At 32.4% G+C, this 14474-nt stretch overlaps 1 protein-coding gene across 1 annotated transcript in view; it reads left to right on the forward strand.

Moving 5' to 3' along the window:
* PRKX (protein kinase cAMP-dependent X-linked catalytic subunit) overlaps nucleotides 1–13930 on the forward strand; it is a 47628-nt gene extending 33698 nt beyond the window's left edge. The window contains exons 5-9 of the mRNA XM_060182696.1: nucleotides 3226–3321; nucleotides 5891–5948; nucleotides 11354–11431; nucleotides 11800–11951; nucleotides 12350–13930. Of these exons, the coding sequence (XP_060038679.1) occupies nucleotides 3226–3321; nucleotides 5891–5948; nucleotides 11354–11431; nucleotides 11800–11937 (370 nt within the window). The 3' untranslated portion in view covers nucleotides 11938–11951; nucleotides 12350–13930. The remainder of the gene's footprint in view (nucleotides 1–3225; nucleotides 3322–5890; nucleotides 5949–11353; nucleotides 11432–11799; nucleotides 11952–12349) is intronic.
* Nucleotides 13931–14474: the final 544 nt, after the last annotated feature.

Here is a 14474-nt window from a genome sequence, read left to right on the forward strand (position 1 = left end):
GCCCTTGTTTTTTATTGTTGTTGTAGTTATTATTGTTGTTATTGATGTCCTTGTTGTTGGATAAGACAGAGAGAAATGGAGTGAGGAGGGAAGACAGAGAGGGGGAGAGAAAGACAGACACCTGCAGACCTGCTTCACCACCTGTGAAGCGACTCCCCTGCAGGTGGGGAGCCAGGGGCTCGAACCGGGATCCTTATGCCGGTCCTTGTGCTTTGCGCCACATGCACTTAACATGCTGCGCTACCTCCTGACTCCATACCTATTTTATTCTATTCTATTCTATTCTATTCTATTCTATTCTATTCTATTCTATTCTATTCTATTCTATTCTATGCTGCATACTTTTTATAAAAGTTCTTATTTATAAAATGGAAACACTGACAAGACCATAGGATAAGAGGGGTACAATTCCACACAAATGCCTCTAAATACTTTTCAACCTGAATATATTCATATTCTTCAATGTCCATAGACTCCCCAAAGAACTTTATTTTTTTTTCATATTTGTATTTATTTTTTATTTTCTTATTCTTCATTTCATATTCTCTGTCTAGTGCAATTCAGATTGAGAGCTGACACTCATATTCAATAGTCAAGAACTCAGCAAAAAATAATCATAAAGGAGCCAAATATATATATATTTCATTGACTTGACTATTGATGATTGATTGCTTGATTGATTAGAGGGGCCTCAGGCTACACATCCTGGGATCTGACCACTGAGCCCTCCTGCCCCTCTCTGTAAGGCATCAAATTTTACATATTTTTTAAAAATTTTGTGATTTCTCTATTTTCACATCCATGCAAAACCTTCCTCTTTCTTGTATGAACTTCTTTCTTTCTCTGAAACGTTCTGCTTTCTCTTTCTGTTCCTGTTCTCTCTCTATATATATATGTGTGTGTGTGTGTGTGTGTGTGTGTGTGTGTGTGTGTGTGTGTGTGTATTTTTTCTTTTTTTTTTTTTTCCTCTCTTCCATATTCTTGTTTTCACTTCTCTGGGCCGTATTTGGGAAATTTTGGTCTTGAATTGCTTCTTGTTTTCTGGGACGGAAGTAGAAATTCAAACAAAGTCACCAAACATGGTGACTTCAGATACATTCTCTCCTTTCTGCCCTAGAGCCAGGATGGACAGATGATTGATTGAAAGATAGATGATAGATAGATAGATAGATAGATAGATAGATAGATAGATAGATACGGTCTCTCTCCTTTCTGCCCTGGAGCCAGGATGGACAAATTGAGAGGTAGATGATAGATAGATAGTTAGTTAGATAGATAGATAGATAGATAAGTAGATAGATAAATAGGTTGGTAGATAGATTAATAGATAGATAGATAGATAGATAGATAGATAGATAGATAGATAGATAGATGATAGATAATAGACAGATGATAGATAGATAGATAGACAGACAGGTAGATAGATAGATAGATAGATTGATAGATAGATAGATGATAGATAATAGATGATAGATAGACAGGTAGACAGATAGATAGATAGATAGATAGGCAGATAGATAGATAGACACAGACAGAGAGGTAGATAGATAGATTGATAGATAGATTGATAGATAGATTGATAGATAGATGACAGATAATAGATGATAGATAGATAGATAGATAGACAGACAGACAGACAGATAGATAGACAGACAGGCAGATAGATAGATAGATAGATAGATAAATAGACACAGACAGAGAGGTAGATAGATAGGTAGATAGATAGATAATAGACAGACAGATATAGGTAGATAGATGTTAGGTAGATAGGTGATAGGTAGGTAGATAGAGAAATAGATTGATAGATAAATTGATAGATAGGTAGATAGATGACTGGTAAATAGATTGATAGATGACAGATTGATAGATGATAGATACATAGATGATAGAATAGATAGATTGATTCATTGATAGGTGATAGATGATAGATATATATGTGTTTTTAAAAAATATTTATTTTTTATTCCCTTTTGTTGCCCTTGTTGTTTTATTGTTGTAGTTATTATTGTTATTGATGTTGTCATTGTTGGCTAGGACAGAGAGAAATGGAGAGAGGAGGGGAAGACAGAAAGGGGGAGAGAAAGACAGACACCTGCAGACCTGCTTCACCGCCTGGGAAGCGACTCCCCTGCAGGTGGGGAGCCGGGGGCTCGAACCGGGATCCTTACGCCGGTCCTTGCGCTTTGCGCCACGTGTGCTTAACCCGCTGCATCACCGCCCGACTCCCGGATGATAGATTTATTGACATAAATGATAGATAGATAGATAGATAGATAGATAGATAGATAGATAGATTAGATTGATTGATGGTAGATAGATCTATCTATATCTATTCATCTATCAGTCAATCATCTATGTATCTACTATTCATCCATCATCTATCATCTATTTTCAATCTATCCATTACCTGTCTGCCACCTAGTAATAGATGATGGATAGATTGGACATAGAAGATAAGTAATAGGTGGGTAGATGATAGATAATAATAATAACAATAATAATGATGATGATAGCTAGATAATGGATAGATGATGGATGGATAGATGATAGACTGATGGTAGAAGATAGATTGATGGTGATAAGTAGATTGATACATGATAGATTAAGGATAGACTGAAAATAGATAATAGATAATGGATACTAGATACATAGTGATGAAGGATTGATCAATCAATAGGTAAATAGATGATTGATTGATATAGAAGATAGATTAATGGTGATAGGTAGAGGATAGATACAGGTAGACGATAAACAGATAGATGATAGAGAGATTGACTAATTGATTGACTGATAGGTATAGATAGGTGATTGATAGGTAGATAGATGATAGATAGATTATAGGCAGATAGATAGATGATAGGTAAACCATTGATAGATGATAGCTGTATGATAGATACATATAGATAGATGTTAGGTAGATATAGAGTAACATAGATGATGGAGTGAGGAAGGAAGGAAGGGAGGAAGGAAGGAAGGAAGGGAGGGAGGGAGGGAGGGAGGAAGGAAGGAAGGAAGGAAGGAAGGAAGGAAGGAAGGACAACCCAGCCATTCCTGGCCCCCGGTGTGGGGTGACGTCAGGCCCTGTCCCCGGGGGTGTGGTGTGAACCTGGGTTCAATCCAGGAGCTGATGCTGGGGGGGCCCCTGTCCCCCGTCTGTCCTACCCCGCCCGTCCGTTTTCCCGTTCTTGCCATCTCTGTGCTCAGAGCTGTGCCCTCTGCCCACAGGTTCCCCCCGTTTTTTGACGACACCCCCTTTGGCATCTACCAGAAGATCCTGGTGGCCAAGATCGACTTTCCACGTCACCTCGACTTCACCGTCAAGTGAGTGGGACACCCGTCCTCTGGGAACCTCCCTTCCTTCCTTCCTTCCTTCCTCCTTCCTCCTTCCTTCCTTCCTTCCTTCCTTCCTTCCTTCCTCCTTCCTTTCTTTCTCTCTTTCTTCCTTTGCCTCTAGAAATTGATTAAAGACAGAATTACCAGGCTGTCAGGAGAAGTGTGGCAGACTCCTAGGGAAAAATGCATCTCAGCTTTTCCGGTGATCAAAAACAGACAGAATTTCTTTTCTGCAAAATAAAGAAAAGAAAAGAGAAAGCAGGGTAGATTAGAATATGGTAGGAGAGGAGAGGATAGGATGTAGTGGGATGGGATGAATAGAAGTAGAATAGAATGAATTGAATAGAGTAGAGTAGAGTAGGGTAGGGTAGGGTAGGGTAGGATAGGATAGGATAGAATAGAATAGGTTAGAATGGAATAGAAAAGGATAGAATAGAATAGAATAGAATAGAATAGAATAGAATAGAATAGAATAGAATAGAATAGAATAGAATAGAATAGAACAGAATGGAATAGAAAGAACAGGATAGAATAGAATAGGATGAATGGAATGGAATGGAATGGAATGGAATGGAATGGAATGGAATGGAATGGAATGGAATGGAATAGAATAGAATAGAATAGAATAGAATAGAATAGAATAGAATAGAATAGAATAGAATAGAATAGAATAGAACAGAATGGAATAGAAAGAACAGGATAGAATAGAATAGGATGAATGGAATGGAATGGAATGGAATGGAATGGAATAGAATAGAATGGAATGGAATGGAATAGAATAGAATAGAATAGAATAGAATAGAATAGAATAGAATAGAATAGAATAGAATAGAATAGAATAGAATAGAATAGGGAGCCGGGCGGTAGCGCAGCGGGTTAAGCGCAGGTGGCACAAAGGATAGAATAGGATATAATAGAACAGAATAGAATATGCTTGAACAGAATAGAAATATAGAATAGAATAGAATAGAATAGAATAGAATAGAATAGAATGAGGAATGAATAGAATGAGGAATGAATAGAATAGAAAATAGAATATGATGGAAAGGATAGAATAGAATAGAATAGAATAGAATAGAATAGAATAGAATAGAATAGAATAGAATAGAATAGAATAGAATAGAATAGAATAGAATAGAAAATAGAATATGATGGAAAGAGTAGAATAGAATAGAATATGATGGAATAAAAAAATAGAATAGAATATGATGGAATGAATATAATAGAAAATAGAATATGATGGAAAGAGTAGAATAGAATAGAATATGATGGAATAAAAAATAGAATAGAATAGAATATGATGGAATGAATAGAATAGAATAGAATAGAATAGAATAGAATAGAATAGAATAGAATAGAATAGAATAGAATGATGGAATGAATAGAATAGAAAATAGAATATGATGGAAAGGATAGAATAGAATAGAAAATAGAATATGATGGAAAGAGTAGAATAGAATAGAATATGATGGAATAAAAAATAGAATAGAATAGAATATGATGGAATGAATAGAATAGGATAGGATAGGATAGAATAGAATAGAATAGAATAGAATAGAATAGAATAGAATAGAATAGAATAGAATAGAATAGAATAGAATAGAATGATGGAATGAATAGAATAGAAAATAGAATATGATGGAAAGGATAGAATAGAATAGAAAATAGAATATGATGGAAAGAGTAGAATAGAATAGAATATGATGGAATAAAAAAATAGAATAGAATATGATGGAATGAATAGAATAGAAAATAGAATATGATGGAAAGAGTAGAATAGAAGAATAGAATAGAAGAATAGAATAGTACAATAGAATAGAAGAATAGAATAGAATAGAAGAATAGAATAGAATAGAATAGAAAATAGAATATGATGGAAAGAGTAGAATAGAATAGAATATGATGGAATAAAAAATAGAATAGAATAGAATATGATGGAATGAATAGAATAGGATAGAATAGGATAGAATAGAATAGAATAGAATAGAATAGAATAGAATAGAATAGAATAGAATAGAATAGAATAGAATGATGGAATGAATAGAATAGAAAATAGAATATGATGGAAAGAGTAGAGTAGAATAGAATAGGGTAGGATAGGGTAGGGTAGAAGAATAGAATAGAATAGAATGGAATGGAATGGAATGGAATGGAATGGAATGGAATGGAATGGAATGGAATGGAATGGAATGGAACGGAACGGAACAGAACCAGGTGAACAGTCTAGAATAGGATAGAAGGGGCCAGGTGGGGGCTCACCTGGCTGAGGGCACCTGTTCCCAGGCACAAGGACCCGGGTTCGAGCCCCTGGTCCCCAGCTGCAGGGGGGAAGCTTCACGAACGGTGGAGCAGGGGTCTCTCTGTGTCTCTGTCTCTTTCTCTTAAAAAAGACATGTTGAAAACGAAGCTTCTTCCTTCGTCAGGCCCTGGTTCCCATGTCCTCAAATTTCTCTTTTCTCCCCCCCATTTTCAGGGAGGGAAGGGAGGGGACAGGTGTGTTTTCTCCACACGCGTGTTCACACGTGTCCGTGGCTCTGTGTCCCCCACCCACCCACAGAGACCTCATTCGCAAGCTGCTGGTGGTGGACAGGACCCAGAGGCTGGGCAACATGAAGGTCGGCCCTTGTTCTGTCTCAGATATTGATTACTGGCTATTGATTAGTATTGATTATTGGCTATTGGTCAGTATTGATTATTGGCTATTGATTAGTATTGATTATTGGCTATTTGGGTGGTATTGCTTATTGGCTATTGATTAGTGTTGATTATTAGCTATTGGTTAGTATTGATTATTGACTATTTGATTGGCATTGCTTATTGGCTATTGATTAGTGTTGATTATTGGCTATTGGTTAGTATTGCTTATTGGCTATTGGTTAGTATTGATTATCGACTATTGATTATCTCAGCCCTAGGATTCCACCAAGTCTCGTGAGCTTTATTCTGTAGGCATGAGGACATCGTCATTATAGCTCTTTTTTAATAAATATGTATTGATAGCCAAGAGTCATTTCATATTCTTCATAATCTAACTTTGAGACTATTATCTAGTCCATAAACTTGTCATTTTACACGTTTCTACCAATGTCTGATATTAAGTACAAGGTATGATTGATATTTAATGCATTCGTTATATTTTTATTATTTTATTTAAATGATAACATTTAATTAGTTTAATTTAAATAACAACTTATTCTATAACTCATATTGACAATATTATTACATATTGATATTCTTATGTGATTACATACAGTGTCATTAATCATATTAATGATATTCATATTATTTATTATATGCAATATATCCATCTCATACTTTGTGGAGAAATAAAATATATATCAATATATATTATACAATTTTATACAATAAAATCTATAAAATTTTATATTTACAATTTTTTAAAATAAAATTTATAGAATTTTATGTTTATGGAAAATATAAAATGAGAAAATATAACCTGTGTAAAATGATAAAATTAGAGCCTCTGGAATTTTTTGTCATTTCACAAGGATTATCGATTTCTCTTGCTCTCTGACCACTGGATAGAAAATATATATATTTATTAAAATATAAATATAAACAAAATAAATATAAATAAAATATATAAATATAAATAATATAATAAATATAAATATATAAATATATTATAAAGCTATTTTTATTCACAGTCTAGTCTTAAGTCCATATTATTTATCTGTACTATGTCTATTTGATGACAGGATATAATTATATATTATGAGAATAACTTTATATTAGAATACTAAAATATTAGATTTTTTTTCCTTCACGGTCTCTCTTTAAATTTATATGACTTATATGCAATTTATTCTTCCATACTTTTGTGCTATATAGGATTCCAGGAATAGACAACATGAAATATTCTGTCCTGTGATAAAGCTCTCAGATTTTATTCTTGATGGAATATATTCATATCGGCATTTATTATATAAATTATGTATTTATATATTTATATCAGTATTTATTATATTTATATTATATTTATTATATTTATGTATTATTATATTATATTATTTATATTATATTTATTATATTTATGTATTATATCGGTATTTTTATATTATATTTATTATATTTATGTATTTATATATTTATATCGGTATTTATTATATAAATTATGTATTTATTTAGTTGTGATATGACTTATATTTATGATATAGTTATTTAGGATTATTCACAGAGTAGTTTTAAGTCCTTGTTATGTATTACATGCGATAAATCTTCATATTTTAGTTATACAGTTTCTCTAACGTATATTATAGGATTCGATAGAATATTATTATCACGCCTCTATCATATTCTACAGGATATATGCTAGTATAGTTATTTTTCATTCTTGAAGGTCCAGTTTCAAAGATATTTATTATATTGTATATGATTTATTATACTGTATGTAATCATATGTAATAATATTGTCAATATGTGTTATATAAGTAAATAACAAAACAATAAAAATAATATAAATATATAATATCTAATAACAGAATAAAAATAACAGACATAACATGTCACATGTAACAATAAGAATATAATAATAATATAATATAATGGCAGATAATATAAATATATCATTATATATAACATATTTATATTATTTCATATAATATGTCATTACATCTATATTAATTTTGTTATATATGTCACATATTTATATGATTGTTGCGTATTTATAGTATTTCATTATTACATGTCATTATATTGTATATAACAATCATGTAAATATGTAACATAATAATAATAAAAAAGATTCCATAGCTTTGCATTTTATTATATATAAATCTCTATTATGTATTGTCGCTGTGTATTTTTCTAATATATATTAGGTCAGCTTACTTTCAATATTACAGAGCCAGGGAGAGCTTGATTTATATGTCGTGGTCACTGGTGAATATGAATATTAATTATTATCGATCAAAAATCATTCATAATTAATATTGACTAGTATTGATTTAAAGCGATATTAGTTAACGTCCAATATCTGCCATGAACGGACGTGATCACGTTGGATATCGTTATTATTATTGCATATTAAATGCAGTATATCGTTGCTACTCATCAGCAATATCATTGTTAATAAAGGCAATGTATTATTACTATTAAGTAATCCTATTATTGCTATTAAATGCAATATATTCTTGCTATTCAGTGCAATATATTATTGCTATTAAATGCAGTATATTATTGCTATTAAATGCAGTATATTGCTATTAAATGCAATGTGTTATTGCTATTAAATGCAATATATTATTGCTATTAAATGCAATATATTGTTGCTATTAAACACAGTGTATTATTGTTATTAAATGCAATCGATTATTGCTATTAAATGCAATATGTTATTGCTATCAAATGCAGTATATTATTGCTATTAAAGCAATATAGTATTGCTATTGAATGCAATATGTTATTGCTATTAAGTGCAATGTGTTATTGCTATTAAATACAGTATATCATTGCTATTCATTGCAATATATTATTGCTATTAAATGCAGCATATTATTGCTATTAAATGCAATATATTCTTGCTATTCAGTGCAATATATTATTGCTATTAAATGCAGTATATTATTGCTATTAAATGCAATATGTTATTGCTATTAAATGCAATATATTATTGCTATTACACGCAATATGTTGTTGCTATTAAACACAGTGTATTATTGTTATTAAATGAAATAGATTATTGCTATTAAATGCAATGTGTTATTGCTATTAAATGCAGTATGTTATTGCTATTAAATGCAGTATATTATTGCTATTAAAGCAATATATTATTGCTATTGAATGCAATGTGTTATTGCTATTAAATGCTATGTGTTATTACTATTAAATACAGTATATCATTGTTATTCAATGCAATATATTATTGCTATTAAATGCAGGATATTATTGCTATTAAATGCAATATATTATTGCTATAAAACACAGTGTATTATTGCTATTAAAGGCAATGTATCACTGCTATTAAATGCAATGCTTTATTGCTATTAAATATAATATATATTTAAAAATATTGGCTTACTTATTTGTTGATTCTCTTTTGTTGCCCTGGCTGTTTTCTCATTGTAGTTATTGTTGTGGTTAAATACAAAATATGATTTCTATCAAGTGCAATATATTATTGCCATTAAATACAATATATTATTTCTACTAACTGCAATATATCATTGCTACTAAGTGTAGTATATTCTATTATTGCTATTGAATGTGATGTATTATTGCCATTAAAGGCAAAACGTTCTTGCTACTGAAGGCAGTATGTTGTTTCTATTAAATACAATATATTATATTATTGCTACTAAATGCAATGTATTCTTGCTATTAAATGCAATATATTATAGTATTTCTATTAAATGCAATATACCGTTGCTATTAAATGCAGTATATTATTGCTATTAAATGCAATATACCGTTGCTATTAAATGCAGTATATTGTATTATTGCTATTAAATGCAATATATTATACTATTGCTATTAAATGCAATGTATTATATTATTGCTATCAAATGCAATATATTATTGCTATTAAATACAGTACATTATATTATTGCTATGAAATGCAATCTATTGTTGCTATTAAATGAAATAGATTATTGTTATTAAATGCTATTATATTATTACTATCAAATACAATGTATTATTGCTATTCAATGCAATATATTATAGTATTTCTATTAAATGCAATATATCATTGCTATTAAATGCAGTATATTATATTATTGCTAGTAAATGCAATCCATTATTCTTATTAAATGCAATGTATTGCTAGTAAATGCAGTATATATTATTTCTAGTAAATGCAATATATTATTATTATTATTCAATACAGTATATTATTGCTATTAAACACAATATATTATTACTATTAAATACAGTACATTATATTATTGCTAGTGAATGCAATGTATGATCGTTATCAAATGCAATGTATGATTGCTATTCAATGCAATATACCATATTGCTATTCAATGGAATATATTATTGCTATTAATGCAGTATATTGTATGATTGCTATTCAATGCAATATATTGTTATTAAATGCTACTATATTATTGCTATTCAATGCAATATAGTAGTTATATTAAATGCAATGTATGATTGATATTAAATGCAATATATCATATTGTTATTAAATGATATATTATCGCTATTAAATGCAATGTATTATTGCTATTAAATGCAATAGATTATATTGTTATTAAATGCAATATATTGTATTATTGCTATTAAATACTATTATATTATTGCTATTAAATGCAATGTATTATTGCTATTAAATGCAATATATTGTATTATTGCTATTAAATGCAATATATTATATTATTGCTATTAAATACTATTATATTATTGCTATTAAATGCAATGTATTATTGCTATTAAATGCAATATATTATATTATTGCTATTAAATACTATTATATTATTGCTATTAAATGCAATGTATTATTGCTATTAAACGCAATAGATTATATTGTTATTAAATGCAATATATTATTATTGCTATTAAATACTATTATATATTACTATTAAATGCAATGAATTATTGCTAGTAAATGCAATATATTATATTATTGCTATTATTGCTATTAAATGCAATGTACTATTGCTATTAAATGCAATATATTATATTATTGCTATTGAATGTATCCTTGCTATTAAATACAATATATTATATTATTGCTATTGAATGTATCCTTGCTATTAAATACAATATATTATATTATTGCTATTAAATGCAATGTATTCTTGCTATTAAATACAATATATTGTATTATTGCTATTATAGTATTGCTATTAAATACAATATATTATATTCTTGCTATTATAGTATTGCTATTAAATGCAACGTATTATTGCTACTAAATACAATGTATTCTTGCTATTAAATACAATATATTGTATTCTTGCTATTAAATACAATATATTATATTCTTGCTATGAAATGCGATGTCTGATTGTTATTAAATTCGATGTATTTACACACCATCTCTTCCTTCCTTCAGAACGGAGCGGAAGACGTGAAGAAACACCGCTGGTTCCGGAATGTGGACTGGGAGGGGGTCCCCCAGAGAAAACTCAAGGTACCCCAAGGCCTACTCATTTCTTGATTTCAATCTCCCAACGAGATGTGGCAGCTTTTTCAGGGCAGAGTCGTATTCCGCCACATCGCTACTTTACAAGGTCTTTAGCTGACTGGGTGAGGGGGGGTTTGCCTTTGGATCGATCGATCAGATTGATCCCTGGGTGGGTATTGAACAGGGTGAACCGCCCCTCCCTTCATCAATAGAAACCCTCCCACTATGGACCCTCCTCCGTGTTCTTTTTGTTGAAAAAAAAAAATTTTTTTTTTTTTTTTTAGTGATTTTTTGATGTTTTTCTCCCCAAAGAAGGGGCATGGCCTCACCCATCTGTCTGTCTGTCTGTCCGTCCCCACCCCCCCCCACCATAGCCCCCCATCGTCCCCAAGCTCTCGGGAGACGGAGACACGTCCAATTTCGAGGTGGCACCCGACGCGGACCCGGTTGGAGACTGGGACTCGGGGCCTCCAGTGTCCGACAAGGACCTGGAGATATTCCGGGACTTCTGAGCCCCCACCCAAAGGTGCGGCTGCGTGGGCCTCCCCTCCTCCTTCCTCTTCTCCTTCTTCTCTCCCTCTTTCCATTCTTCTTCTATTCCTTCTCTTCTTTTTTCTTTCTTTTTTCTCCTCCTTCTCCTCCTCCTTTTTTCCTTCTCCTCCTCCTTGTTCTATCTCTCTTCTCCTTCTATTTCTTTTTAAATGTCTTCTGTTCAATTTCTCCGTCTCCTCATTCCTTTCTCCCTCCTCCTCTCCTCCCTTTTTCTTTCCTTCTTTCTTTCCTTCTTTCTTTCCTTTTTCTTCCTTTCTCCCTCCTCCTCTTTATTCTCCTCACCCCCCCCCCCCCCGCACGCGCATGCTGCTGTATTTTCTGGTCTTGAACCCGGGGCCTGCCCTCCACCTCCCCCATCCCCTCCTTTTACAGATGGAGAAGACGCCGCCTCCATGCAGGCCTCCGGGCTGCACAACCAAACTGGAATAAACCCTGTGTCCGGGGTGCAGTGAGAACATGTCCTCTCGCAACCCGACTGTGGGTTCGAGACTCCTCATGGACCCTGGACCCTGGGAAACTTTTGGAAGATTCCCCCACCCGGGAACCCTCAGCTCTGTGCATTGCACCTGAAAATTAAACAAACAAACAACAACAACAACACAAAAAAAAAAAAAAAACCCCAGAAAATTCAACAGGTGTCTTGCAAACGAAATATATTTTGTTTTTCCAAAGAAAAAAGCAAAAAGAAAAGGTTTGCGTTCCATCCCCGAAAGTGGCCAGCGTGAGCACCCTTGGAATTGCAAGAAGCATCCAGAAAATTCTTTTTTTTTTTCTTTTTCCTTTTTTTTTTTTTTTACTTATTATTGATTTTTGCAGGACTCTGGGGAACTCTCAGGCTGTTTGTTTGTTTGTTTGTTTGTTTGTTTTTCTTTGGGAGGCTTGTTCCTGGTTGCAAATGCATGAATTTTCGTGTCATATTTTGTTTGTTTTTGGGTTTGCATGCAATTTTTTTTTGTTTTTTTTTTTGTTTCATTTTTGCTTGTTTTTGGTTTTGCATGCAATTTTTTTGTTTGTTTGTTTCATTTTGCTTGGCATTGGTTGTGCATGCAATTTTTGGTTATTCTGTTTTGTTTCATTTTTGTTTTTGTTTGTTTTTGGTTTTGCATGCAATTTTTTGTTTCATTCTTGTTTGTTTTTGGTTTTGCATGCGATTGTTATTTTTTGTTTCATTTTTGTTTGTTTGTGGTTTTGCATCCGATGGTTGTTATCTTTGTTTCATTTTTGTTTGTTTGTGGTTTTGCATGCAATTTTTTGTTTTGTTATTTTGTTTGGGTTTGTGGTTTTGCATGCAATTTTTTGTTTTTTTTATTTTGTTTGGGTTTGTGGTTTTGCATGCAATTTTTTGTTGTGTTATTTTGTTTGGGTTTGTGGTTTTGCATGCAATTTTTTATTTTTTATTTTTTGGTTCTTATTTTGTTTTGTTCTTCTGCAAAACCGGTCGCCTTTGATGCCTCCCAGAAGCCTTTGCAGCTGTGAGCTCGGCCACCCAGGCACAAGGGCTGAGGGTCCCACTTTGTCTATTCTGGGAGGGTGGCACCCCAAGACAAAGGCACCCAACTCCAGCTTCTGCACTGGCTCCCGACTCAGGGAAAGAAGAAAAAAAAAACCCACCCTGTCTCCCAACCAATCGATAATCAATAGCCAATGATCAATAATCGATCATCCATAATCGATGATCGATCAAAACTAAGATCCACCCCCATTTGTATCAGAAGAAAATTATCAAGTGAGATTGGGGGGGCGTCCCAGCTTTTCTAGCTCTTGCTTCTGGCTTTCTCTCTCCCAATCAATCATCAATTAATCAATAAAAATAAAATAAAATAAAGATCCACCTAATCTATATCAGAAAAAAATCATCATCAGGTTGGTTTTTGAATCTCTCTGTTCTCGTCCTCTCTCCTTCTCTCTCTCTCTCTCTCTCTCTCTCTCTCCCTCTCTGTCCCAATCGATCAATCAATCAATGGAAGTAAATATTCAACCAATTTGTACCAGAAAAAAATTGATGTCAGGTTAGTTTTGGGCTCTATTTTCTCTCTCTCTCTCCCTCCCTCTCTCCCTCTCTCTCTCTCTCTCTCCTCACTCCCAAACAATCATCTATCAATCATTAAAAATGAAGAATTACTCAATTTATGTCAGAAAGAAATGTCATCAGATTAACTTTGGGTCCCTTCTCTCTGTTTCTCAATATTTGTCTCTGTCTCTCTCTCTGTCTCTCTCTCTCTCTCTCTCCCTCTGTCCCTCCCTCTCTCCTTTCTGTCTCGTTTCCCACTATCATCATCCACCCAACATTATCTATCTATCTATCTATCTATCTAATCATCTATCTATCTAATCATCTATCTATCTATCATGTATCTATCTAATTGTCCTATCTATCCATCATTTACTATCTATCAATTTATCATCTACCATCTATCTGTCCATCTATCATCTCTCTTCCTACCCACACATCATCTATCATCTATCCAGCACCTATCTGTCTATCTATCTACCATCT

The sequence above is a fragment of the Erinaceus europaeus genome, chromosome X, assembly GCF_950295315.1.
Source record: "Erinaceus europaeus chromosome X, mEriEur2.1, whole genome shotgun sequence".
Taxonomy (NCBI): domain Eukaryota; kingdom Metazoa; phylum Chordata; class Mammalia; order Eulipotyphla; family Erinaceidae; genus Erinaceus; species Erinaceus europaeus.